This window comes from Trichoplusia ni, chromosome 3 (assembly GCF_003590095.1).
Source record: "Trichoplusia ni isolate ovarian cell line Hi5 chromosome 3, tn1, whole genome shotgun sequence".
In the NCBI taxonomy this organism is placed as follows: Eukaryota; Metazoa; Arthropoda; class Insecta; order Lepidoptera; family Noctuidae; genus Trichoplusia; species Trichoplusia ni.
The window spans coordinates 10742049-10769630 of NC_039480.1; the positions used below are offsets into that span (position 1 = coordinate 10742049).

The 27582-nt window shown below is 36.7% G+C and overlaps 4 protein-coding genes across 10 annotated transcripts; 2 read left to right on the forward strand and 2 right to left on the reverse strand.

Annotated features, from left to right (window-relative positions):
• Positions 1-800: 800 nt before the first annotated feature.
• Positions 801-10625, reverse strand: LOC113491887 (E3 ubiquitin-protein ligase SMURF2). The gene is made up of 12 exons (XM_026869087.1): positions 10438-10625; positions 10295-10333; positions 9956-10097; positions 6803-6903; positions 6303-6552; positions 5800-6030; positions 5207-5343; positions 3627-3859; positions 3213-3389; positions 2814-3053; positions 2530-2717; positions 801-2447 (listed from the first exon to the last, which is right to left on the reverse strand). The coding sequence occupies exons 1-12, from the start codon at positions 10490-10492 to the stop codon at positions 1799-1801; spliced, it is 2442 nt and encodes an 813-aa protein (XP_026724888.1). The 5' UTR covers positions 10493-10625; the 3' UTR covers positions 801-1798.
• A 227-nt stretch (positions 10626-10852) lies between these two features.
• LOC113491893 (probable isoaspartyl peptidase/L-asparaginase GA20639) lies at positions 10853-14247 on the forward strand. Of its 3 annotated transcripts, none has more exons than XM_026869096.1 (7): positions 10853-10934; positions 11764-12029; positions 12394-12590; positions 12958-13068; positions 13169-13337; positions 13434-13535; positions 13805-14247. In XM_026869096.1, the coding sequence occupies exons 2-7, from the start codon at positions 11843-11845 to the stop codon at positions 13981-13983; spliced, it is 945 nt and encodes a 314-aa protein (XP_026724897.1). In that variant the 5' UTR covers positions 10853-10934; positions 11764-11842; the 3' UTR covers positions 13984-14247. The 3 variants fall into 3 exon arrangements, with proteins under 3 accessions (XP_026724897.1, XP_026724895.1, XP_026724896.1); XM_026869094.1 differs by having other exon boundaries at positions 10915-11157; XM_026869095.1 differs by lacking the exon at positions 10853-10934 and adding an exon at positions 11271-11299.
• A 111-nt stretch (positions 14248-14358) lies between these two features.
• On the forward strand, positions 14359-17438 carry LOC113491892 (CDP-diacylglycerol--glycerol-3-phosphate 3-phosphatidyltransferase, mitochondrial). Its single transcript, XM_026869093.1, has 7 exons — positions 14359-15042; positions 15220-15390; positions 15581-15795; positions 15887-15957; positions 16035-16130; positions 16214-16340; positions 16459-17438. The coding sequence occupies exons 1-7, from the start codon at positions 14445-14447 to the stop codon at positions 16582-16584; spliced, it is 1404 nt and encodes a 467-aa protein (XP_026724894.1). The 5' UTR covers positions 14359-14444; the 3' UTR covers positions 16585-17438.
• Positions 17439-17502: 64 nt separating this feature from the next.
• LOC113491894 (protein rhomboid) lies at positions 17503-27210 on the reverse strand. Of its 5 annotated transcripts, none has more exons than XM_026869100.1 (6): positions 26958-27210; positions 21310-21422; positions 20367-20484; positions 19260-19445; positions 18875-19147; positions 17503-18765 (listed from the first exon to the last, which is right to left on the reverse strand). In XM_026869100.1, the coding sequence occupies exons 2-6, from the start codon at positions 21420-21422 to the stop codon at positions 18529-18531; spliced, it is 927 nt and encodes a 308-aa protein (XP_026724901.1). In that variant the 5' UTR covers positions 26958-27210; the 3' UTR covers positions 17503-18528. The 5 variants fall into 5 exon arrangements, with proteins under 5 accessions (XP_026724901.1, XP_026724900.1, XP_026724899.1 ...); XM_026869099.1 differs by lacking the exon at positions 26958-27210 and adding an exon at positions 23468-25685; XM_026869098.1 differs by lacking the exon at positions 26958-27210 and adding an exon at positions 23468-25685 and having other exon boundaries at positions 21310-23145.
• Between the last annotated feature and the right edge of the window lie 372 nt (positions 27211-27582).

Here is a 27582-nt window from a genome sequence, read left to right on the forward strand (position 1 = left end):
ACTTAGTACTAAATTTTTCACAATCCGTTCAGTAGTTTTGGCGAGAAAGCGACAGACAGAGATTTGCATTTCTAATAATATCAAGTATAAATTAAGAATGAACGGATTGAAATTTATTGCGATTTAGAAAGTTTACATTGACCGGCGGTGCTTAAAGTAAAATTATTTAGGGAGATATACATAGAGGCAAGTAGCTAATAGCATTGTAGCATTGTTGTAAAGTTCACTTTTCGTAATTTAATTAACAAATACACAAGAGAAGTGTCGTTTATGGGCAGTGTGAAATAGTACCATATTATGATTCTACTACTTCCTTTGGTACTTAAGTGGGGAGCGATTTCAGATAGGTGCTGTAAAAAAAGACTAGTAAGGATGATAGATTAAATAATTGAAACAACATAGTATTTTGCAAAAATAATGTAATAGTTATAATTTTAAATATTCATTATCACTAATAAATAGTTTTATATCACTAGACAGTCGCTGCTTTATAATTAGTCATTTATTTTAACAGGTAAAGGCACTGATCCTCTTTATAAACACTATAATATTAAATCTAAGTATCATTGAGCAGCAGTCAATTGATTTGCGACCGCATACTCAATAATACTGTTTTAAAATATAATAATTATGGAATTGAGTGTCTATTTTCAGCAAAAGACTTCAATAGTGGAGATATGACTCCCACTCGTAATATCATATTTGATCGAAACAATAAACACAATGTAAATGTTTGTTAAAACATAAATAATACACGATTACAATAATTACTTTTTTGAGTTATTATCCTTACAACTTAAATTATTATCATAAATCGGAAGTAACATTGTTTTAAATCGAGTAAACGGAATATTAAGTCATAAATAATAAAATCACCCCTATATTTGTTATATCGAAAATACAATTCTTATGTTTATATAACATAATAAGGCACCAAAGCGTGAGCGTTTGCCTTAAACATAATTTCGAATAATGAGAGAAATCACAATGCTTAAATACATATGTAAAATCTCAGCATACTTTCCATTTGTACTGAATTATTTTAAATTATATACAAATATATTCTACAAAAATATTTCAAATACCTAATTCATTATTATCTATTTTGTACATGCAAAATAGACCTTATGTTATTATGCCATTATATTTATATTTCGACTTAGATACAAAAAATAATGTTGTAACTTTGCTATTGATTTATTTAACTTGAATTAAAGGAAGCCCAATATTGCTTCGCTGGAAATTACGTAACTAAATTAGAAAAAGTATAAACAAGAAGTTTTTGAGCGTTACTATAGCAAGCCACTAAGCAATTATGTGTGCATATTACTTTTCTGTGCAAACCTTACAAGGTCCATACTTTCGTTAATATTCGTTTCGTAGAATTATATAGTAGAATAGATTAATAAATGTACAAAAAAAACATGTTGGAGGCATTTTTCAATATTGATCCGTCTGTAGCCTGGATATAAAATATTTGATATCACCTTAATAATTTCGTTAGTATACACATTCAATTGTCATCATTGAATGCTATACTCTAGGCAAATCAAATTTGTCATGAATTTGTATCTGTTATCAGAAATTGCTCAGTCTCATTAAAGCTGTCTTTCTTTCCAATCAACCCAGACTTACCCTACTACACACAATCTTTAGCAATATTTACATTTGTATAAACACGATCGCTCAAATTATTTTTTTCTGAATTGCGACATTTTTGTTATGAACACATTTAAAATTGTTTTTTCCTTACCAGTAATTTTAGATTTTATATTTAGCAAGACCCAACTTTATCGAGTCATTCGACAGCAAAGCCGGCTGTTTCGAGAACCGCTTGTTTGAGTTTATCGTGGAGTTTCTCCTTATTTGGGTAAGGAGGTAGATCGAGACGATTGAAACAAGTGTGCGCTTTAGGAAGCGAGTCAGGAGAGGCGTCGGCCACGAGGTGCAGCGTGAAGAGGCGCGGCGCGGCGGCGCCCGTGGAGCCCTGCAGCGCGCGGAAGCCCGCCAGCGGCACGCGCCGCGACCCCGTCACGAACTGCAGCAGGCGCGCGCGCATCTCCGCGTCGAAGGCCTCCACGATCTCCCAGAACCAGGCCACGAGCGGCGCGTCGGGCGCCACGTGCTTCAGGCGCGTGTGGCGGCGCCAGTCCGCCGGGTCCAGGTCGGCGCGGCCCGCCAGCAGCGGCTGCAGGTCGCGCGGCGACAGCGGCCGCAGCAGCTGCGGCGGGATGATGTCGGCCAGGCCGCGCTGCAGCGCCAGCCACTGGCGCTCGGCGCCGCGCGTGAAGCGGTGCGCCACGTACAGACGCACGTACTCGCGCTTGTTGGCGTCGGTCACGGTCTCGGCGGCGCCGCCCGCGCGCAGCTCCACGCTGCGCACGGCGCCGAACGACGAGCACTCCACTGAGAATGTCGTGTCTATTACGCCCGCGATGCTGTTCTCTCTACAAATAAAGACATCAGTTATAGCCAATGTATATATAAATAGAAATTCTATTGCGATTATTATTGTATCAGTAAACATACAGCATCCAGGATAGTGATCGATGCAGTTCCGGGTCCACATCACGAATGTCACGGAGCGTTATCGGCCTTCCGAGAAGTTGCTTGTAGAAGGGAGCAGTAAAAGCTGCATCAAGCTGGTGTCCGTGGAATAGTGCAACTCCGAGGATACGACCAGCAAAGTGAAAATACGAAAGGTGTTCTGGGTTGACCTAAAGGAAAACAACATGTAGTGATTAGTTAATCACAGCCATAAGTGATCAATAAAATTTTTAGATACACCAGAATTATGGATTAAGAATGCGTACCCCAGAATCAGCGTTAATCTGCAACGCATATCGATCATCACCAGCGTTTGCGTATTGGAATAGACCATAGTGTGGATTGAATAGTTCTCTTCCTAACAAGTGGAGCCACTCTCGCGCCACTCCACCATAGTCTAAACCCTCTTCACCGCGGAATTTCACTAACAGACGTTTGCGCAGTTCCTTTCCGCGTAACTTCATAACCAGTCGATAAGATTCCTCTAAAATTTCGTTACGTGATACCTGGAAATTTAAGAAAAACCTTTTAATGTTTCCCATACGTTTTGAGACTGCCAGAATCAATCAGTGTTAGTCAACCCTTTAAGTTTAAGTACTTGGCATGTTTGAGTTTTAACTAAAACACCTTGAAGGAATAGTTTAGACCATAACATTCATGGTTACCTCTATCCTGCAGTGTCCAGTTTGTGGCTGCAGTGCTTGCAGTTCAGCTCGCAGTACTCTGGCCTTGGCTGCCAAGTCTCGTTTGTATTTAGGTAGCGCATCAGAGTCCAGCGGCTCGGGCCCGGGCGGCGCGGCGGGCGCGGCGGCCGGCGGCGGGGAGCTCGGGTCGCCTTGTGGCTGTGGGGGACGACAATCATTAATACGATGCCTTCACAACATACATTTTTTTTCATAGTGTATCTAACATATAGTCACCAAACTAAGGAAGCTATCGGAATAAAGTTCGGAATACACAATTTAATCATTCACTGTACGGAATAATTCTTATTCAAACACATTCTTGTTCACAGATCAACGCTTTTTCGGATCGAATCAGAAATAGTATTGTAAGTTGATGAATTGTGGTAGACTCACGAGCCTGGCGGAGAGCGCGAGGCGGGGGTCGGTGAACTGCGTGGTGCGGTTGTTGTGGTCGACGAAGTAGGGGCGGCCGGAGGGCGCGTGGCGCATCTCCCAGCCGGGCGGCAGCGGGCCCGCCGCCGCCGCGCAGTGGCGCAGGTGCTGCGGCACGCGCGGGTCGTGCCACGTGGACGCGCCCGTGCCAGAGTTGTAGAAGTACACCTGGCCTTGCGCCGTCGTGCGCATCTCTGGAACACATGACACATCATATTGTTAAATGGGAGAAAATATTATAAAAACAATTGTCGACCGGAATGCCTAATGCTCATAGATTACAGTTTAGATTTGAAGAAATCTGTTCTATCTTGTATGCTTAGCTGCACAATATAAATCTTCGTCACAAGCAACACATACATACAAATTAATATTTATCTTGTTCATAAAGTTTTATACCTATTGTTAAACCTTACAATAAGGACATACAATAGCAGAAACAGGAACTTCGGTGTACACATTTTCTGTTGGATAAGGTACGGTAAACCTAAACATTCTTTACGTTCAAATATTTTCTGGGTATGTATCATGTAACCACTTCAAGGTACTAACAATTACAGTGAAACCAATCTAAGAATGGACTCCAGCACATACCGAGTTCCAAGTATTGTCGCGGCGTAGTGTCTATTAGATTAATAAAGTGACAACAATGTGTCGTTACTCTATTAATGTTTGGAGGTCGTCTTATACGCTGCATATAAAACAGTCTTAGTATGTATACAGATAGTATTACAAAATGTGAGAACAAAAAGACTCGATGTAACCTAAGAAAAGAAAATTGCTGCTTTTAGTTAAAGTTTTTAATGCTAAATATACTTAGATGATTGTGAGGCTATAAGAATAGAAAGATGAAATAAATACCAATAAATGCAAAATTTTAATTCTGAATATAATAATAATTGAATAATATAGTCAAAGGCACCTTGTTTGTGGTGTTTGTTAAGATAACAGCATGTCAGTTGGTTACTCAATACAATAACATCTACTGAATCATGCAAAAAGAATGTAAAAACAGAGTCTGTATTTATGAACTAGTCTGATCATTACAAATAACAATGATGTATGGTAGTTCTACTGAATGGCAGAATTTATTATGCTATAATCTCAATTCTGTATTTAAGTAAGATTTTGTTGCTTATCATAGTAAATAATATTGCCACTTTATGTTTGGCAAAGACAGCCCTGGAATTTTCTTGGAGCCTACCGAATGTACTTTTTACTTATTGCCAGTTAGATGGTGCAAAATTTTACGTATCACAAAAAATGCTTGTTACTTCGTAAATCTGACGTGGTACATCATAAAACTTCATGACGTCACTTCAGAGCCAGTAAAATTTTCAGTGCTTTTTAAATTAAATTTTTAATCTACATAAAACACTATCTTAGACTTTAATTAACTAAAATGGATATATTTTAGCAAGAAATACTCAACTTTTGGGCCTAATTTGGTTCGATTCAAGTTGCTATTGTAATTTTTCGACAGTCCATCATTTGTTCATCGACTTTCTTAGCTAAACATAGAAAAACAAATAACTATTTACCATATCCAGGCGGCAGGTCAGTGGCAGCTATAGGTGTGGTGGGTGTTGTTGGTGTGGCAGGGTTGCAGGCTGACGAGCTTGTTGGCGACGCAGTGGGATTGCGCGATCGCACGGCGGTCTGAGGCTGTGGTTCAGGTCTAAAACAATTATTGTAAGTCAATTTTGTTACTTTTATTTCTATCAGATATACATAATTACGAGCTCTATAGAAGTGAAAAGCTAAATTTTTCCTTCTTCTTTGTGAAATGAAATAATATTTATGAGCTTCTGAATCTCGTTATGTTTGTAAGAATACGATAAAGACGTTTTGTATCCGTTGATAAATACGCACATGAATCAATATAGATTAGGCTTTAATTGCTTCACTCATTATAATCAAGGGAAAACATCTATTATCTGCGTATTAACCTGACGAATCTGGGGTACTAATTTGTTGAATGCCTAATATTATCATAAAATATTAACTATCAGTTAACACAGGATTTCTCAATCGATTGCTGTTATAAGATCTTGGACATCCAATGACGTTTAATGTCAATTTGCTAGATTGAACAGCTTGCGCAAACAGAAGGTATGGTTGCCATAATACATACCGAAGAGATATGGAAGTAGCATGATTAACATCGGTATCGGAAGCCGGCGAGCCTGGGGAGCTGGGTGAGACCGGTGTGGCGGGTGAGGCGGGTGAGGCGGGGCATGAGGACGCGGGCGGAGAAGCGGGCGCGGCGCCGGGAGGGGGGGACGCGCCCCCCACCCCGCCCGCGCCCTCACCCGCCGGCCTCTCCCACTGAGTGCGCCGCGACAGGTGGTTCACGTAGTAGGGCCTGTGACGTAAGGTTTGAATTAACGTAACATTGCTAAAGTATGACCTACAGGCGGATAATTTACGTGAACGTATTTAATTTTACGTACCTTAACGTAAATAAAGCTGTTGGGTTTCAGTTACAATTAATTGAAATAATACTTTATTTCAAATAAAATGATAATCATAAAATCATTCAATAGAATTTACAATGTACAATTTACATTAAGATTAGTCTATAAAATTCAATGTCATTCACAATGCGGTGTTTAAATAATGTTAAGTTGCACTGACCGTCCATTAGATGTAACTCGTTCCTCCCAGTGTTGCGGAAGTGGGTTCCTGGCCGCGTGGTGCTGGGCTGGCGGGTCTCTCGGGGCTCTGACGTCACCAGCAGGGCCCACGACTGCCAGCGGCGACCCTTCACCCGCAGCTGTCGCCGGCTCGCCTCTTGCTGCATCTCGAGACACGAGTGACACTATCACTTGTCCTCGCACCCCGCATGTCTCGCCTGACCCTTCTTCACATAGCTCCAGACATTGGTCTATCAATAACATCATCATTGAAATACCTAAATATGCATCCTTTTTAGAGGCCAAACATTCTTATCTCCCACAATCTAATCAGTTAAGTTAAATCGAGAATTTAAAAAATTGTTTTTCAAGGTTTTAAGTAGGAGGTATTTTTGCAAATAAGTTGGATAGTTTTCTATACATTTGTAAAATAAAACCTTGATGATTCCAGTTTTTTTTTGTTGTAGAATGTAATAATTTGATTCTTTTTTATATACTTACAACCCGTATCTTTCAATTTATTTACAGTGGATGGCTGTATGCGAACACATCCCAAGAATCCGGAACCCTGTCTTTTATGAACTTTTCTTTGATTCCACACACTGAAAAATTAAATATCATTACATATACATAGATATATTTTCTTATCCTTGAGACACAAAGCCGACCTTACGCTATTTTTAAATCGTTTATGTTCTTTGTGTTGTTGAACAGATAATAAATGTTCTTCAACAAAAATTCTGAAGAACTAGTTCTTAGCAGCTTAATTTCATCAGATCCGGTACCAGAAATGATTCATACTCTAAAGCACTAAAAATATGTTTAAAATTATCTGATACACAATAATCAATTGGTTGCCGTTTCTTATATGAATACTACACGGAGTTTCCATTGGATTTTCCTTACATTAAAAAGAATCAGTGTGACGGGCATTAGACTTGTTTACTAGTAATTTGTAAATACTGGTGCGTTATTAATCCTCATTAACCATTATTTCAGCTTCTTGCGTACAAAGAGAAATATCCTTAAATTTATTGACGTCAAGTTATTTCTGTACCTAGAATCACTCGTAATGTAATAAACAAAATTAAAATCACTTAAGAATTAAGCGGCAGTAGTCTCCAAGGGCGTGTGACTCACAACGACCTTCATTAAATTTCTGCAGTTTAAAACTGCGCAGATGATTAACATTTAGGAATAGAACATGCGCTGACCGGTTAAGGGTTATGCCATTTAGACTCCGAGAATATGCAAATCATTCAACAAGTATTGAATAATATTTGTAAATGACTGCTATTTTTTTGGTGGCTTTCTTTCAAAGCAATACTTTCCTCGTAAAGCGATTTGAAAAAGGTATAGTTCTTTTTTGTAAGAATTATCAGGAAAATTATGCATAACTTTTATTGACACGTTATCAAAAATATACGATGATAGATTTTTGGAGTACCTACCTAAACAAATAGAGTATAGAAAGTTTAGTATACCATAATTTCTATCCTTTCAAATGCAAAGTTTTGTATACGTGCATATGTAGGCTAAGGTATACTTTTTACACTCATAATATTGGTCGAACGGGCAACGTCCGTCAGCAGGGTACTTCACAACAGACTCACGATCGCGTTATGTTAAGTAATAGGCTAGATCAAAAGGCTAATAGCATTCTGTGCATGCTCCTTTTAATAGGAATGTTGGCTAATAATAGCGGTGGTATGTATGCTGCGCCCTTGTTGAAATAATTTACTAACGGTGCTTATTTAGAACATTTGTAAACATGTGGGGGTTGCTTAACCGATCGCGTTTTCAGTTCGAAAGTACATTTTGACGAACCGAAAGGGCTCCCAATACTTATAATAAGCCTGACTACTGAAATGTTAACATGTTTGCTTAGTCACCAACGCTTTTCCCTTCTTTGACTGAGGCTTTTGCTCGATGGTAAAACAATTTACATTATTATAAATCGTCACGGCAATAATGCAATCTACGGCAGCGATAGCTATAACAATTATATCAGCGCGGCAAAGCGTGCGTTAAGTTCTGGTTGTAAACTTTTAGTGTTATCGCGGAGTTCGAATCACCACGTGGAGATTAGTTCTGATATTCATTATTGAATTTTAATTACACGGCGAAGACTACTGTCTCAAGGTGTCGCGAAGACCTATTAGTACCTATCTAATAGTAATATGAACCTGATCCTTGTTTATCTAGAAGCCTACAATTTTGCTGCTAATAAAATATTGTCTAACATTTGAAAACCCTAATTTTTTCTTCTTCACTAAGGTATTAGACAATTTAATGAACTACATATCCAACAAGGCATGGAAAGGCAAGTGTACCCAAATACAGACTATATACTCAATAGGCAGATGGCAGAACATTTTGCCCAGAAATGTGTATTAACAAGTATATAAGAGGACACTACCCTACATTTTAATACTGAAAGTGACAGTAAAAAAATTGGTTTTAGGCCATTTATGAACCCCATTGAAGGACCCCATGAAATGTATAATATGTAAATTGTAGAAAGGTATGTTGTGTATATCGGACCATACAAATGCATCTACTTCTTGTCATCTCTACATCACTCTATGGTTACTGGTAGAAAAATGAAGCCCCCTAAGTGTATATTTTCATTTATTAAAATTATAAATAAATAAAGGCACAAATACTTGAATATTAAATAATTACATCTACTTGCAAGAGCTGAGTAGTGTTATGATAATTATGAAAGTTGTTTTATTTTAAATACCTGAAGGCCAGCTAGTGTTTTTTTATAACATATTTGTTTAACTAACAAAACAACCTACCCTTGAACTTAGTCTATGCTAATTTAGAAGATTCAGTAATTAAATACATACATTAGTTCACAAATTACAATCTTTACTAATTCATTTTCAAATACAAAACCAAAATTGATTTCATGTATAAAGAAATACCTAGTTACAATTACGGACACTAGAATTTCTAATACACAAATTTAAGTGCTTTAGAAACATTAAGATAACCAGTTTTCAAATTAAAGTAATAAATATATTCTTTTACTTATATACTTGTTAATTAATTAACACATTAATTCCAACTTTTTCAGCCTAGTACAATAAATTTTAGAATGCCCGCTCACTTCCTCAATACCGATGTTAATGACTGCTGAAGTCAATAAAGTGGTGAAAGTATGATTTAGCATGAAAATTATAATACGCTTGTCATTTGTTTCTGCATTCTTGTAAACTGAGATTCACTGTGGCAGTTTGCATTGATACTTTCACTAGGCTTACATTATCTGACATGCAATGTTAGTTGTTCAATGTTCACAGATAAGAATCAGTCAAGATAGGCAAGAGATATATAGGTCAAATTAAATCTTGTGGGTTTTATGTGTATGAATAAGAGATAGATACTTCTGAATGCAATAAAGTATTATTTGATTAATTGATGATATTTGATGATATTTAATGATATAGGATGTATTTATAATACTCACAAACCAAAAATACTAAGCAAGGAATGTGTGTCAATTTAACACCAGCTAAAGAAGCTAAATAAAGACACATTTCATGCCTAATAATTAAGGACAGCACGAAGCTCTTAATTGCTTGGAGACATGTGCAAAGATACAATAATTATTACAGTCTGACTACATGGGAACAAAAATCTTACCTAATTGTTATGCCATCTCCCTTGGTTAGGTACAGGTCGTAGTGTGTAGTCCATTTGGGATCGAGGGTAGCTTTGACAGTGTTTGTTGAATACACCTGTCCACTTCCATCTACGGAGATTTTAGCAAAAGGGTCTGGTAAACCTGCAACAAACCGATTATCACTGATATTGTGTTTCAATTGACAACAACATACTTTTACAAAAAGGTCGTGCATCCGAACGTTGATTTGTTTTATATTTCCGAAGCAAGTCGCGTATTCTCTCATCTCAAGGTGAGTTTTATTGGATGCGTTATATTCCGAAAATGAACCAACGATTTTGTATCAAATATATACTTACGGAATAGATCCCTCCTGACCAAATTCCTTGCGCACAAAACTAAAAACAAAATAATAAGTTAATTACAAAGAATGTCATACATTACATTCGAAGCAAAATAGTCACACCAAGTAGCGGAAATGATTGAATAACATGGCACTCACTAGTTAAACGTATTTTTTGGGCTCCATATTTTCTGTTGGACACTGGAGTGGACATCTTTTACTACTACGGAATAACCATCGGGATGAAGTAGTTTTTAAAATGATTTCATAGGATTTTCACATAAACTTATAACCACCATTTTTATTTCATTGAAATGAGTTTTTTTTAAGATTATTTTTGGTTTGGATACCAGACTGGTTTGAGTTGCATGACAAAAGACAGATTAAAAAATATGTTGTAAGGATAGTCATCTATTGACAAAAATATATTAGAAATCTAGATAAACGTTTGATTATTTGTAAATTTTAATTACCATTACACATCTATCGTCATTACCATGGTATAAATCCGAGTCAAGTTGTTGTGGCAATTGGCACTGTTCTCAAGCCAGAAACTATTCGAGGAAAAAAAACAAAACTGTTTGTACCGTGTCTATGCCGTCTGACAAAATAACAACAACAAAATAATTTTGACAAAGTCAACAAACAAAGTTTTTGTAAGTACTTTTTATGATGAACTTAAAATTGTAATAACTATATTTAAAAAAAAATGGCTTTAAATCGCATGGGTTCTTCACATCCTATTTATAAATTCGCTCTTAAATTGAAGTTAATTGCAAATAAAAATACACTTCCGCAAGTTCCTTTCTACATTCCCTGGAGAGCAATAACCTTGCGCGGCAATTTCAAAGCGCTATATTTTAATTTTATTTCATTAATGTAAGTAAAATGTGAGAAGTTCAATAAGTTTATTGGGCTATAGGAAGACGCCAAATAAATAACAAATCTCAAACTCAAACCTCAACACCTGTTCATTTTTCCATCAGTCCGTCACCACACCGTATCTCATGAACCGTCTTAGGTAATGTTGGAATATTCACAGGTGATGTATTTATGTTGCCGTTATAAAAACAAAGAAACTAAGTTGAGGTTGATATTTTCATGTATTTGATGAAAGACCATAATTCGGTTACTGTCGGTTAATAGGTTACTGAAATTTGATTTTCGTTACCCTATTTGTACGGTACATTTTCAATTATTATTCGTTTTCGTAAATCAATATTACGCTTTTGGCTACATACTCCGTAATCGGTAAATTTATTGTGTACCTAATCGGTTATCTTGCCAAATTAAATATCAATACAGTTACCTAATAAATAAAATAACAACTGAATAGTCCATAATAAGCCCATCCTCAATCAATTGTTATGCATGTTATTTTATATTATATTAGCTCAAGTACATACACTGAACCTATTTCAAATAGATAATGTTGGTTGATTGTAGCAAGTAGGTGCAGTAACAACTTAACGTGTTCCATTTTAGTGTTTATCAAGCAAACGTAACGGACGCACGCTCTTCCTGCAACTCGACGAGTAAATATCAGGATAATCAGTGTTCGAAAATGCAGCCCATTATCATCGTGCATGGTGGCGCCGGCGACATTCCTCAAAGTCGGGTTAAGGGCAAGTTGGACGGGGTTAAGGCGGCCGTGACGGCGGGACACGAGTGCCTTATGAGCGGGGGAAGTGCCTTGGATGCTGTTGAGGCAGCCGTCGTTTATATGGAGAAAGACGAGAACTTTAACGCTGGTAACTTCTTAAGAATCTATCTTCTTTTAAAATTCTTGATCATGAAATTCATCCAACTATCGAGATATAGATCGTAATACATTTTTATAGCAGATGCTGTGCAGATAAGCATCGGTATGCACAATGCATGTTTATAATGTACATTGTTCTAAATATATCTACATATTATTATGTTTATCTAAATGTAAATATAACCGATAATGTCACCTACTTTGATATTTATTCTATGTAGCAGCCGTAAGTTTAGTAATTGGATAAAGGTCTTATTTTGATAAAAATTGCGTTTTGAAGATGGTGCATATTAACTCCTTTCACGAACCTGTAATAGAGCACAACCTACGATGCGCTATTCATTGGTTTTCAGGTTACGGATCAGTTTTAAACCTCCGGGGTGAAGTGGCGATGGAAGCCAGTATAATGCGTGGAGAGGATCTGAACGCGGGAGCTGTCACGCTGATCAAGGAATTCCTGCACCCCATCAGCATTGCCTACAAAGTTCTCACCGACTCGCCGCATTCCTTCTTAGGAGGCGAAGGCGCTAAACTTTTTGCATTAGAAAAGGTAATTCAATTAAAATATAACAATAAAAAAGCCCCAACATAAACGCCCCACCACCAATTTTCTTATCAAATATTGCTTCGAACTCCTTGATTAAGTCATCAAATCCTATTTTCTCTTCTCAACCGATATTTATGGAACATAGTCAAGAACACTCGCACATAATTCTTCTTTAAATACGAAACAAACTAAATTGATATCGCTCAATTCGTTCAAAAGCTATGATGTCACAGCGTTTAGATGGATTGACGGACACTTGAAACGTAAAACCCCCTTCTTTCGTCGGGTTTGATAAACCTCTTGACAATAATCTTTCTAGAAAAGTTTGGTATATCGAATATTCATATTAGATATAAGTGTTTTTTTGCAGGGTTTTAAAACGGTACCGCCTGAATCCTTAATCAGCGAAAATGCAAAAAAAGCTTTAGAAAATTTCTTAAAACATGGAGATTTCGGTAGAACCGAAATTGGACCACAAGAGGTATTTTTTCCTATTACATATGTAAACATTATTTACATTTATTTTATTTAAAAAAATCTAGACATAAATTTAGACATATAGCAATAAAATTTATTTTCAGGGTGGAGTGGGAACTGTAGGTGCTGTGGCAATAGATTCTAAAGGTCATGTGGCAGTAGCCACCAGCACTGGGGGCATGAGTGGAAAGGCAGTGGGTAGGATAGGCGACACTCCTCAAATCGGCAGCGGCACCTATGCCGACGACAACGTTGGAGGCGTTTCTACCACGGGTACGACCAAAACTTAGTTTATTACCTTGAGGGGCCGTTTGCGCGGTGATAAGTATTGAATGGAAAGTTTCATAATGATACTCGGTGTTGTTACAGGGCATGGAGAGTCCATTCTTAAGTACTGTTTGGCTCATAGTATTATAAAGCTTATGGAAGGTGGGATGGATGCGAACAAGGCTACAACTGATGCCGTAAATGGTAATTACAATTTTGAAGAATGTTTACACTAAATTAATGGTATTAAATTGTTAGTTACGATACTGCTCTGAAACGGATTGAACGATATGATGAAATGATTTTTTTAGTTTTAAGAATAGACTACTTTCTCTTTTTGATTAGTACTATGTTTATTTTATTTAAAGTTTTTAAACATCAAAAATCCCTAGAAATGGCAAAAAAAAACACTTTTCGGGTCAGCTAGTATGATAAAAATATTATGTGTTCATGTATTCATTTCATATTTCTAGGAATGACTGCTCGGCTTCTGAACACCGCTGGTGCGATTACTCTATCAAAAGATGGCGATGTGGGTATTCATTTCAGTTCGAAAAGAATGTCTTGGGCGTACGTAAAGGATGATCAAATTTATTACGGCATCGAACAAGGGGAGACGCTTAAAGAACCGTACTGTCCTAAGAATAATTAATACGGTCATGTTTAAGCAGAGGCGCTCGTACACGTATCAAACATCGCATAATTACTTAAGATATATATAGACATGTACTATCAAATGTATGTCAAATATGGGATCAATTATGATTGATTTTGGATTTGTGAAGCATTTTGTATAGATATTTAAAGTTATGAGATTTCTTGGTATTGAGATAAAATGTAAAAATTAGGGAATTATTTATTTCTATACAGTGTTGATAATTGTTAAGGTGCTTAATTAAAAAAAAATACTACCTTGTCTCGTTTTATTTTATCTAAAAAGCCTTTATATACGAGCCCGATATTAAAAGTATGGCCTTTTTGTAAGAATGTCAGAATGACACCTGTCACATGCCAATTGTGAGAATCCAAAAACTCGAATTCGCATGTAGTCTTCGTTCGATCTTCAGTTTGTAATAGATGACTGTGATTTTGAAATAGTAAACATAAATTAAAATGTTGTTTAATGGTAATATACCGATTAGATTTAAGCCGTCTGAGTTAAATTGTTTTAACTGGTTGTACAGTGTTGCACCGTGTTTCCCTGTACATGCTTCTACAGTAAACATAATAAATGATCCCAAAAAATTCTATGATACATTATGTGAAAGGTTTCGGAATGCTAACCGTCGAATATCCGTCGCTAGCTTGTACTTGGGTACTGGTCCCATGGAAAGAACACTTGTGGACATTACTAGTAGGAATTTAGAGAAACATAAAGATTTAACATTCAAGATACTTCTAGACCATCAACGAGGCACTCGAGGGGAAAAGAACTCTGTGACCATGTTACAAGAGATAATCAATGACTATCATAACACAAAGTGCTCGGTCAACTTGTACCAAACTCCTAGACTTCATGGTTCGTGGTCCAAGGCTTTACCAGCTCGTTACAATGAGCTTATAGGGCTACAACACATGAAGATCTACATAGCAGATGACTCTGTCTTACTGAGTGGGGCTAATTGTTCTAATGACTACTTTGAACAGAGACAGGATCGATATGTGGAAATTTTGGATGCAGACCTGGCCAATTTTTATAGTGAACTCATAGGTATGATGACTGTAAGTTCTAGTTATTTGTTTTTTATTTTGCTTTTGATAAGGAAGCATTTTAATCTAAAGCCTAATAATATTTGAGTTTCATTGCAAGCTAGGAGTTAAGTAGTATTTAATTAAGAGTACTTCCATCAAAATCTTGATTTTTAATTTTTCTATTTTTACATTACAGATGAGGTAAGTAACTACAGCAAGTGCTGTGGACCAAATGGTGTTGAAGAAAGAAAAAAGTATGGCTCAAAAGAGTTAATACTTCATGAAATGAGACACAAAATAAATGAACTTATTTCAAGATGGAAGGAAAAACAGTTGGAGAAACTTGGATCCATACATGATACTAATGGTATAATTCAGTTTAGTATTCTTATACAATATTCATTAGACATAATATTATAAACTCAATTGGCTAATAGAACAATACAATCATAAAGTACTGAAGAATTATGTTTTCCTCTTTCTGGTTTAAATTTTCTTAATGTTAATAACGAAATATTTTTTTTAATGTATTTTATTTCTCTTTTATATCTTGACAGAAGAAAAAAAAGACACATGGATCTTTCCTCTAATACAAATGGGTGAATTTGGGATCACTCAAGACGAAGAAGTTACCAGCAGGATACTTGCTTCAGTGCCTCAAGACTCCCATTTACAGTTAGCCACTGGTTATTTTAACCTAACAGATAATTATGCTGAAACTTTGTTAAAAGAGTGCAAGGCAAATATCAGTTTACTGATGGCTCATCCTAATGTAAGTATTGCAAAAATAAAGTATGTTTTTATAAACTCAGTTTTTAAAGTGCAAATTGAAGTTACTTATAAAATACACCATTTGTTTTCAGGCCAATGGATTTTTAGGGGCATCAGGACCAGCAGGTGGAATTCCGCATGCTTATTCTTTGATTGCCAGAAAGTAAGTTATTTTTCAGAATAAATATATCCTGCAAAGCAACTATTCTTTGTACTAATATAGATTAATTTGCTTTACAGATTTTGGCAGAGAGTCCAAGATTACAAGCAGACAAATAGGGTGGAAATGCTTGAGTATGAACGACCAGGATGGACATTTCATGCAAAAGGATTATGGTAAAAAACCGCATATAATTAATTGTAGAGTATAAATTATCAAGAGTCAAGTAATAAAGGGTTGATTGATTTTCATTCTACAGGTACTACCCACCGGGGTCGGGACTGCCGTGGGCGACTATAGTAGGCTCGGCGAACTTAGGAGAGCGATCTGTTAAACGCGATCTCGAAGCTCAGGCTGCTATTTTTACTGTGTCTTCCGATTTGCAGGTTAGTTAGTTTGTCTGTAACATTTAATAAAGCTCCACTAGATACCATACTAGGATTCTCTTTTATCTATTTATCTATTTCTATGTGTCTATTTTACGTGAATTACTTAAAATTACAGAAAAAGTTACGTGAGGAATCGCAGCTGTTGCATCACTATGCAACAGAGTGTAGTATGGAGCTGCAGAAGAGAGACACGCCGCTATGGGTGCGAGCGACGGTCGGCCTGTTTAGAACATATTTTTAAGTAATGCTGAACTAATTTTAAGGGGAGTACACTGTGCTTAACTACTATAATTATGATATTGCCTTATTATTCTTAGCCTGTTCTGCGGAATTGCAGTGCAAATATCACGACTACAGCTAAACTAGTTCAAGTGAGGGGCGATTTCATTAGTTATTTAAAACTGGACGAAGCATGTTATGTAGTAAGCCTGAATTTAACTAAAAACTTTAATTTGCATGTCTATATTGGCCCTATAGTGTTCGGCTACTGAAGGTTAAAAATTTACAATTTCTTATTCATTTCTAATCAGAAGTAAAATATTTAACATAACATAATAAGTATCTGCTAAACCTATAAAAGCAATTGTCATAAGTACAGTTGCACAACTCTTGGTTATCTTGGGTGGTTTTCCAGATTGTTCAGCCAAAGTAGTGATAACAGTGATATTATATTTTAATGGTACGGTCGAGTTTCTATACAACTTGTAAACATAAAAGTTTAAAATTTAATTTTGCTGTAAATTTTCAACTAATTTATTTTCATAGTTTTACATGTGTGCAGATTTATTTTCATTTTTCATAGTGTGGGGCAATAGCGTTTCTATTGCTTTGTCATTTAATCAGTATTATTTTCTATCAGCCAATGTAGGCCTTCCCTTAATATGTTGTTTAAATTAATAGTTTAGTTATATAGTGTGGGTCTGTGAATTCGTTTTTATGTATGTAGTTGTATTGTATGAGGAAATTAAGCTTGACAGAATTTATTAAAACTTGTTACCATGTGAATGTTACATAGGTTAGTTAATATGTTATTGTTTTTTGTAAATGTATGACAGTGTTCGGGAAATAAAACCAAAAACTTTTAATAATTCTCAATTATATTCACTCTTATTTTCATTTATATAATCACATAATCATAATTATTCCGATTCACACTTAAAATAATTTTATAATAAATTAAACGAGAAAATATTCCGCAATAATTAATACAAAACTCAGTCGTTTCCTGACATTATTTGATTAGAAATAAAGTATACGATCAAATTTACAATAATAGGAATCAGGCACATTATTAATAATAAAACTAATAACTAGTGAGTAGCAAGACTTGTTCAATGTTGGATCATAAATAGGAAACAGGACGAATGCGAGTTACAAATGGAAATGGACGAAATCACACGAAACAATATTTGTTACAATATCAGCAAATAATTGATCCGATAAAATAAAAAAAAATAAACTCACTTTTGAGCATATAATCATTTCTGATTAAAATAATCATTGCAATTGAGCAATTTACACAAATACTTATATAACAATAATTATAATTCACGTTAGAATCAGTTACTGAGGCATACTTATAGTATTCGTTTAACAGTGAGCAATTGAATTAAATATCTATATGAATTAATATTCAATGAATTTGAAACAAGAAGAGTAAGGAAACCTCCACTACTCGAGCATGGATGCTGTTTATCCTAATCTTTGGTGTGCTGGACATAACTACGCTGAGTGGCTTTACTAAATGTAGCGTGCATTGACGAACAAGCGATTACTATTGTAAATAAATAACGAGACGCTTCATTCAGCAAAGTCGGTCAGTCCACACGGGAACATTTACTGTTGTGTCGCGGTAACGCCTTCAATCTATAATACACTACGGACGCTGATAGTAGGTACAAAAATAGTTCACCTATTCAATATAATTAAGACTACTTAACAATTAAGTATCGCGAGGAGGCCATCGTAAAAATAAATTATAAAAAATCGACGAAATTAATATCAACAAACATAAGAAATGACTCGATAGGCACAATACGAAACGTATAGATACTGACATTCAGGCACCGGGACCTCCTCGAATTATAATACTACTTATAGCAAATCACACTAAGGTAAATTGACTAGGCGTGTTGTGAGTGGGTGGCGCTAGTGGCGCTAGAGGGCGCTGGAGGCGCTAGGCCGGTCAGAAGCCGGCGTCGGGCGGCGGGTCCGGCGGCAGGTAGTGCAGCTCGTCCACGGGCGCGCTGAACACGTTGTACAGCACCGCGAACAGCGTGCAGGCCGCGTACGCGCCCAGCGCCGCCCACCACAGCAGCCGCTCCCACAGCCGCTGCTGCGCGTGCTTCAGCACCAGCAGCCCGATGGTCAGCCCCGCCAGCGCGCCCGCCACGTGCGCCGCGTACGACACCGGCGGCGCCTCCTGCACCAACATCATACACTTCATTATTTGTCGGTTTGGATTGGCCTATGCGGCTGAATTTAAGTAAAACGGATTGACTTAAAAGAAAAAACAGACAAAATATAATCACCTTAGTGTATCGAGCATGCACGGCAAAGCCGACGTCACATGAAGCGACTGCGAGCGCGGCGACGAGCCTGACGGCGCCGTAGCGCATGGTGTGGAAGTTGAGCAGAGCGTTGGCGAGGTGCGCGGCCAGCAGCGCGTACACACCGCCCGACGCGCCCGCCAGGCACACGTCCGGGTCCAGCACGGACGCGGCCAGCGACCCGCCCAGCACACCTGCCAGGTACACCGCCGCGCAACGGACCGCGCCGTGCACCATCTCCAGCGGGAGACCCACCTGCATACAAACACACACGTTAATACATTAGGATCAATGAATCAGGTAACTATTCTAGTCTGAGAATAGCTCACGGACTCAATAGTTGGTATACAATATTATAGGTACTGACCGCAAGTTGGACTAGCAGGTTGAAGGCGAGGTGCAGCCAGCCGGCGTGCACGACGCTGTAGGTGAGGAAGCGCCACAGCTCGCGGCGGCGGTCGGAGCGGTACACGAGCGGCGAGTCCACCGGCACGGGCCCCGCGGCCGCCGCCATGCCGCCCGCGCCCCACGCGTACCACGCGAACACGCCCAGCTGCGGACACAAACATTGTTATTTCTTTTTCTTAGCGTTTCGGCTTTTTCAGATCTTCTGGTGTGATATTTTCGGCGGGCTAGCGAGTGGTCAATTGTTTAGCAATGATTGCAAATATACTTGTTCGTGTTTCCTAAGTCAAGGAACATGCAAACGTAGAATTCCTGCTGCTATAAAATGGAATTATCGATAATTATTTAGCTATGTGTTTTGATGTGGTTTATTTTGTTATTATCTACAATACCATTATCCAGTCAATTAGCGGAGGAGGAGGATTAAATTAAGCTATTTATACCCAACAAAAACCATTTTGTCTTATTGCAGGTGCCAGAAATTTCTGATGAAATAAATTCAGCTTGCTTTTCCTTTACAGATGAACGTTTTGTTTTACAGTAATTATAGTAATTAATTGGCATATAACGTATTTATCGGCAAACCGAAATGAGGATAAATTAATTTATTGGGTTTAAATAAAAAGTAATTAGCTCTATTTAGTGACGTGTGTAGCGTTATTCATAGAGGGGAAAACCGTTAGCAAGAAAACAGCGTGCGCTATAGCGGAGCTCGGGCACTTGAAGCGTGCGCGGCGAGCGCGTGCGGGCCGCGGTGAATCAACGTGTGACGGCGGCGCGGCCGCCGGGCGCACCGCTGCAGCGGTGCCGACTGATTGTTATGATTCACGTAAATCGCTTGTTTGCACGGATGTGAAATCCGCTATTATAATTTTTAATTAACCGAAGTAACTAGAGCGGGGATTGAAGCGGCACTCGGTACGTAGAAAGTGATGACTTCGTGTGCCTCTGTTATATGAAAGATTTATATCCAATAGCAATTGCATCGAGCAAATTTTTCACTATCATAGATAATATCCGTTACGCGATAAAATTATTTTTACTTTCTGTATAATATTTGGTGAGCTACCTCTAATAGCGTGACGCAGATGATGAAGAAGGGCGGCGGGCAGCAAGTATACCTCTCCTGGTAGTACTTGCGGTCCCGCTCTTCTGGGAGCATTTCCATCGCTACTAAGTGCACCATCCTGGAAAAGAGTTAAACAATACTTTAAAGAGAAATCGTTTATGTTCCTGCACATTTACTTCTAGTCTCTACATTTATTTTGGCTCTGATTGGCAGTTTGGCGTAGGACGTTATTGACACACCTAAGTACAAGGTATCATTAAACAGACTGTTATTTTTGCGTTCTCATAAAGCTAGAATAAATAAAACAGTAACTGAGAATGTAAATGTATTCCTAGACCTAGCCGGTAGAGCCATATTGTATGATAGTAAGCGATTTACCTGTATTTCAATGATGAAATAAATTTTACATTCCTATTTCAAAACGGTATTGGAAGCAATCAATCAATTCGCTTTCACTGTATTCTCGATCTATATAAAAGCAATTTATTAACGGTTTTATTGTATGAACGCACACCACATGTCAACGTGACACGACAAGTGAACATAAAAATATTTTTAGCTACGGCAATCGATACACGGACTATTATTACAATGGAATAAAGAAAAATATTACACTACATAATTTAGTTTTACTGAAATTTTGATTTGTCTAACATAAGTTACATTTTACTGGTAATTTACAAGTTGAACATCGATAAAGGATTTATGTTTTCTAGAAGATGACAGACGAGTCACGGCATACTCGATTTATTTGAAAATTGTTTTGAAATAGTTACACGAGGCAATCGGTTAATAGAGGGTAGTAAATATGTCAGTACGCTTTATGTAATGAATGGTGCTAGGTGTATTTGTTTTAAAATGTTACTTTGGATTTGCTTTCCTGTTCCTATCATCGTTTGTATGTTTTACATAAATAATGGTTGTTATATTGGTGTATGTTTACCTGGCAAATAACGTGGGATCCTCTAGCAGAAGATGGAAGTCGTTTTCTGAGCTGACTTCTCGATCGCGGTGGTGTACCGCGCAGTTATAGCTGCGAGTGCGTTTGCCGCTCATCTGAAACAAACAGATATACATAAATTTTAATTATTCAATAGTAATAAATATTGGGTAATAATAGATACCGCTGGAATGATGAACAAAAAAGCTATGATATCGAAAATTATATAGAAAACGTTGAAAACACGATTCAAATTGCTAGAAAGCGTTCATGAATAAGTTAGATTTGATTTCATGCTACTGGTGTTGATTCCTTTTTAGCTGTCTGAAAGAATCTTCAACAGCTATTGTGACCTACATAGTCTAAGTAAGTCGCATGAAAAACAAAATATTAAAGCAATTTCGTGAAAACTCCCTAAATAGATATATCAATAAAGTGAGTTTGTTTAAATTAACCCCTATTTAAAATTTAATCCGTTCCCAGAAAGTCAATAAAATATAACGCGTGTTTCCTTTGCACAGTCACAGTTAATTCCCTAACGTGGTCATTTTGTTAAGGCCAAGATCACTGCCTTACACTAATAAACAGGGTGAAAAAAGTCTAGAATTTAAAGCGGTAAAGACTTGCAGACCTGATTTCTATTGATCTAAGCAAAAATCGATATGGTGTGATGTTTAAAGATTTTACTTAAATGAAAACAATAATCTCGCTAACAATTTAATGTGCCTATGTTATGGCCTCTCTTAAGAAATGTGATGAATATTTATTTAATCATGTAAAGTAAACAAATTTTTCATAACAACAATGTGATCCAAAGACGCTTGTTCAAAAGGGCTGTTAATTTGTAACAGAAATTTGCGAATTGAAGTATCCAAAAAGATAAGAATAAAAGAAATTGGATTATCTTAACTGAAGATTAACATCAAAAAATTATAAAAACAAGTTTCCAGGCTGTTTTCAATTTTCTATAATGAGTTATGCGTTGCGTATGCGATGTGTATTAAAGACTGAAGCTTAGTTAGAAAGACGCATAGTTTGTCATTTAGTATAATTTACGGTGAGAACTTCCACTTTAGAGTGGCGAGGGTGTATTTATGTGTCGCGGCACTGGCGGCTGGCTCGCGGCCAGCGCTTATCGACCCCGCGAACCCCCGCTACCCAGCACCCGCCCTTGAGACGACACGTGCTTTTACATTCAAATGCACTAACTTAGCTGGAGAAATGCTCTGAATGTGAACAAAAATGAATCCTAATTAGGGACAACTAGCGTGCCAGTTGAACCTGCTTAGCTTAATCTGGGTCAAATAAAAATAAGATACTTTAATTATGTTGTTTGTTCCTCTTGAATCATTTAGCTATTTAAATAGACAATATAAGGTAAATTAAAAATAGAATCTACAAAGCTAATATACTGGGTGGTTAACTAAACTTTATGAAATCCTCCAAATACGGATAACTTTCAATCAAATAACACAATTTCAATGCCTGTATTTATTTATCTTTTCCATATTTATAAGTAGGAATTTGAATTCTATTGAAACTTGCAATCTAGTCAAAACTGTAGAAAACAGTAAGCAAGGTAAGTAGATACTTTCATTGACATTTTATATTCCCACGTTGGCTTTCTTGCTTGGTTGGAATATTAAAGCTATGAGAATAAATCAAGTATGGTGTTTTAATAGAAGATGGCTGAAGATGTTATGCGAGACGTGAGGTGCAGCAGCGGGCGCCCGATGCTCGCCGCTGCCGCACGGGTGGGCGGTGGTCCGGTGAACGACTGGTCGCGATACCAGACAGCCGCATTGTCTCCGCAGTCGTTCAACTCAGTTTCCCACGAGACTGCGAAATATCCAATGCCAAAATCCAAATACAAATAGCCTAGACGCGTCGCAGACACAACTAAATCCGTCTCGGCAACAGCGTCCGCATTCGTTTAGAAGACAGTGCGTATAAGATTGTCCGCAGTCATTTTCATGATGGCGCTATTGGTTGTAAACTCGTCAAGCTGATTTAATGCTAACCATAAAACGTCTTACTTTGAAGAAATCAACGTAAAACAGTTGAACACACCGTTAAACTATCTAGATAATTAAATACGCTTAGTAAATTTTATCACCTACATCATAGATGTTATTATTACGTAGTAGTTTTAAACACTCACGTTCATTCAAAACAGGCGTCCACGAAAAGGTTCCAGTTGAAAAATATCGAATAGAATTAGTATAGTGTGCGTAAAACATTTTGATCCTTGATTTTAGCCTGCATTAATTATTCGTCATGACTGTCGTTTAGTTCACATGATTCGGTAGAAAAAAATCTGTATATAATAGTTTTCGCTTTGCAACTTGGGCGCCAGTGGGCGCAGTGGCAGAGCGGCGTGGGCGCCGCGTGACTCACGCCGACATCCGACACGTCCGATCCGTATCCGGAACCACTAACTAGGCACCTATTGCCGTTGCCAGTCAAACGAGCGCACGAGCCTACGCGACACAACAGTCATTTCAATAACCCACATTATCATACATACGACTAATAATTATATTATAATACTCATGACAAAGGATACAAACATTTCATTTACTTATTTGAACAGAAACTCAGATTAGGTGACGTCTATATTTTCATGATCTAAGAATTTAACCTGCACGCTTAATTATCTGGTAAGGCTGCTCATATTATCTTAAGCGTAACTTGCCAACACAAACATAACTGCAAATTTATTAGACGGTGACTTATGGACACCTACGCTGCATAGAATTATTACAGCTTTATGAATGGAAGTATAATTGATTTTCTTGTGTAGTTCATTCACTTGTATAATTCATATACGCTTTATAAATATTTATAATTTGTGCTGTAATAATAAATTAATGGCTAAGTGGTTTCCTTAAATATTTGGTGGTAATGTGAACATTTTTGAGATAAATTGGTCGCGGTAGCTTTTCTTACTATGTTTCTAGCAATAAAAAACATATAAAAATATTGTATAGTGTAATTATCAGCTTAAGTTATTTATTGCCTGAAATATTTCAACTTACTGCGATGTATCTATTCTGCACTTTATTTATGATACAAAATCCTCGAGATGATAAAATAATAGCGTATCGAGGGTTCAAATTGTGCTTTCTGTGCAAATAATTGTTCTGTAAAGAATCTGGGCTATCAAAAGTTGGCTTTTTATCTAAATCTAGCATATTAATGTAAGATTTGGTATGGTAGAGCGATGTGCCGGGCACGTGAACTCTGGGAGCGTTCCCACGCACCCACCTCCGCACCATTATGTTCTAATCTCTTGTAGTCTCTTTCCATTATTACGAAGCCGTGAAAGTACGCTATTCGTTTTGCAAGTGGGAAGGGTAATAAATACACATTGCGGAATTCACCTTCATATAGACATTTATATGGTTAAAAATATCCACACATGTTAGGCGAAATCTCGACCAATTTTAAAGGCAATATTCTGATCTGTTCTACTTGTACTAAATGTTATTGGTATGCAGTATATGAGTTAAAGTATATCGGTTCTAGCGGTGACTGGCACCATGCCCGCCCGGTGCGTACCCGCGATTTCCTGTCGGAACTTCCGGTGGTCTCTACCGCTGTGCTTAGCACTTTTTGGTATGATTTTACGGGATCACTCGATTTAACAACACCATAGATAAAAATATAATCATATGTATATTGGCATATAACCGAAATATTTCAGTACAAAACCATTGAGAGCTGTATTTATGTGGTTTGCGCCCTTGAACACGGTGCGACGCTCTCACTTATCCTGGTCGTAACATGTTCATACACGTCACTGCTGACATACTCTTGGGTATTTACTATTATTAAATTAAATGTTACAATACGAGGTTGATCGAACTTTAATAATTGTCATTACTGTTTCAGTTTAGCCTTATTTTAAAGATGCATGTTCTATGGTGGAGGTGAGTTTGTACAGCACACATGACAATTAGTTACGTAATCATTATGCTTCACATAATGCAAATCTGGTATTTCAACTATGTAAATCAATGTGATGAAATCGAATTGACAATGAGTCAGAAGTCTATAATGTGTATCATGGCTTTAATACTTGAGAAAAATACTAAGGTAAAAAAACAAAGTAAGAAAGTATAAATCTGCCTATTTTTAACACGATAAAACAACAGTTCAGTAAAAACAAATCTAGGTCCCGCTATTACTTCATTATCAAAGTTTCACAATTGTGATCGTTCAAATTATTATTGATTTCGCGCTATTTATTTTACACTATTACTACCATGCACATAAAAGACTTGTTACTATACGATAAAATAGACAAATCCTAGCTAGCCGCGGTTTGTGTTAGCAGGCTTATTAATGTCTGGACATCCAAGGAAATCTTAATAAAAAATGAGGCAAAAAGTATCGAAATTGTTTTTAAAAATGGAAACTACTCCTACCTAGGTGTAGATTTTTTTGTAATACCTAAATCGTATTAAACAGTATAAGATCATTTTGAACAAACAAATGGAGATTGAAATTTCTCATTACGTATAATATCTCGTTAAGTTGAGATGTTTATTACGTCGCAGTTATTTACAAAAAGGTTTCTTGAAAAAGTGCCGTTTTTATTCCACAGTTAGTTTATTTATTTAGAAGTTTAATTTACAATACGACAAAAAGACACAAACCGGTTTCAATCGGTATGTAGTTCAATAAAATATTATGAAACTTATGGCAAAAGAAATTTTAGACCTGAACCGAGGTTATGAAAGTCTTATCAGGAAACAAAATACTTTATCTGTGAAATCACGTCGGTTGCTATAAAAGACAACACACATTAGATTCGACTAATTTAACATCTTTTCAGATTATAGGTATTAATAATTCAGAGCTTTACAGCTAACCCAGTCAGTAGGTCTCCGTAGTAGGTTTGAAATAAAATCGTAGCGTTAATAGACGACTGTAAGACATGTTAATTATATTATGGAAAAACGTAATAAAGTACCACATTTAAAAAGTATCATGGTAATCAAACCATTTTATTGCAAAAGTCGCGCCCACGATGCGTAGGTAGATTACCACTACCTACGATGTCTACTGCCAAATTTATGTCTAATACAAAATAATAGCCATTTCATAAAATATTACGTATAGATGTTTGTTTCAGAGTTTGAATTTTTATCTATAAATTAATTTGCAAAGAGCAAAATTAGCCTGCTGCAGGATCTCGCACAAAATGAACGGTATGATTTAAAATTAGACAATTTTTCTTAAGACCATGATTAAGAAAAAAAGTATAATTTTATTACCTTAATATCGCAATAAAGTAGTTTGAAAAAAATCGTAGATTGTATGTAAAAAAATACAAAGTATCAAAACTGGTCACTCGACAAAAAAATAAACGAGTTTCAATATTGTTTTTTAATTAAAAAGTTAAAAACATTGACTTTGTCAAAAATTACAATTGTTTTTTTCATACATCATAATATAAAAAAAACTGCAGCCATAAATTCTTTGGATATTAGTTTTCGTTAATGTAAACATAACCTATTTTTGACATTGGTTTGTGTCAAAAACTAATCAATGCATTATTTTATTCAAGTTTTTATGTATATGGTTACTAGTTTAATTAAATACCGTTTATTTTTTATTAGAGTAAGCTATATCTACTGACTTACCCATGATTTTCATGATTAGTGTGTATTCCCACATAAAACAAATGGTTTCTTCTTTTGATAAATAAATTAAAGCGTACACGACACAAAATTCACAAAGTTTATACGCGTGAGGTAGGTAATTGTTTATTTGTTGAGTTATTGTTCACGTTTATAAAGACGCGTGCGGAATCAGCTGAGCTGAGAGCGCAGAGCAACACAAACTACTCTCATCAGCGCTCCCTACAGACTGACGTTTCGGTCCGAACTTGCGTTTCGTTTTCGTCCGGTTGTCGAATGCATGGATGTTTTTTTTTGCCGTTTGAGTAGAGTGGTGGCTAGGCTATAGCATTGTTATGTTTTTTAAAGGGTGGTTTTATTTCCGACTGGGATTCCTTTTGGTATTTTTAGTTAACATACAATTAACTATTGTTGATGAACAAATCTTTGTTATTTTGATGGTATTTGTTAATTATTTTCAAAAACAGTATTTATCTACTTATTTGTTTAGTTATTTATTATGAGCTTAGTTATATCATCTCTTATTTGGAAACAATATTACAAACCCGAATGTAGGCAAGACCTTCATTTGGAAAATACCTATGTACCTACTTTTCGGCTCACAAGTCACAACAGTCAAAGTAGATGA

Coding starts and splice junctions, on each gene's coding strand:
- LOC113491887 (XM_026869087.1), bottom strand. CDS start 10,492: ATGTCCACTCCAGTGTCCAACAGAAAATATGGAGCCCAAAAAATACGT. Junction 6,904..9,955: donor GGAGATGGCATAACAATTAG/GTAAGATTTTTG, acceptor TTAATTTTTCAG/TGTGTGGAATCAAAGAAAAG. Junction 6,031..6,302: donor CGAGTTACATCTAATGGACG/GTCAGTGCAACT, acceptor CTTACGTCACAG/GCCCTACTACGTGAACCACC.
- LOC113491893 (XM_026869094.1), top strand. CDS start 10,988: ATGGCTTTAAATCGCATGGGTTCTTCACATCCTATTTATAAATTCGCT. Junction 12,591..12,957: donor AACTTTTTGCATTAGAAAAG/GTAATTCAATTA, acceptor GTTTTTTTGCAG/GGTTTTAAAACGGTACCGCC. Junction 13,338..13,433: donor TGGAGGCGTTTCTACCACGG/GTACGACCAAAA, acceptor GTGTTGTTACAG/GGCATGGAGAGTCCATTCTT.
- LOC113491892 (XM_026869093.1), top strand. CDS start 14,445: ATGTTGTTTAATGGTAATATACCGATTAGATTTAAGCCGTCTGAGTTA. Junction 16,131..16,213: donor TTTCATGCAAAAGGATTATG/GTAAAAAACCGC, acceptor TTCATTCTACAG/GTACTACCCACCGGGGTCGG. Junction 16,341..16,458: donor CTGTGTCTTCCGATTTGCAG/GTTAGTTAGTTT, acceptor TTAAAATTACAG/AAAAAGTTACGTGAGGAATC.
- LOC113491894 (XM_026869098.1), bottom strand. CDS start 21,443: ATGTATATCTGTTTGTTTCAGATGAGCGGCAAACGCACTCGCAGCTAT. Junction 19,446..20,366: donor TCTGCGTCACGCTATTAGAG/GTAGCTCACCAA, acceptor TTGTGTCCGCAG/CTGGGCGTGTTCGCGTGGTA. Junction 19,148..19,259: donor ACCTGCTAGTCCAACTTGCG/GTCAGTACCTAT, acceptor GTTTGTATGCAG/GTGGGTCTCCCGCTGGAGAT.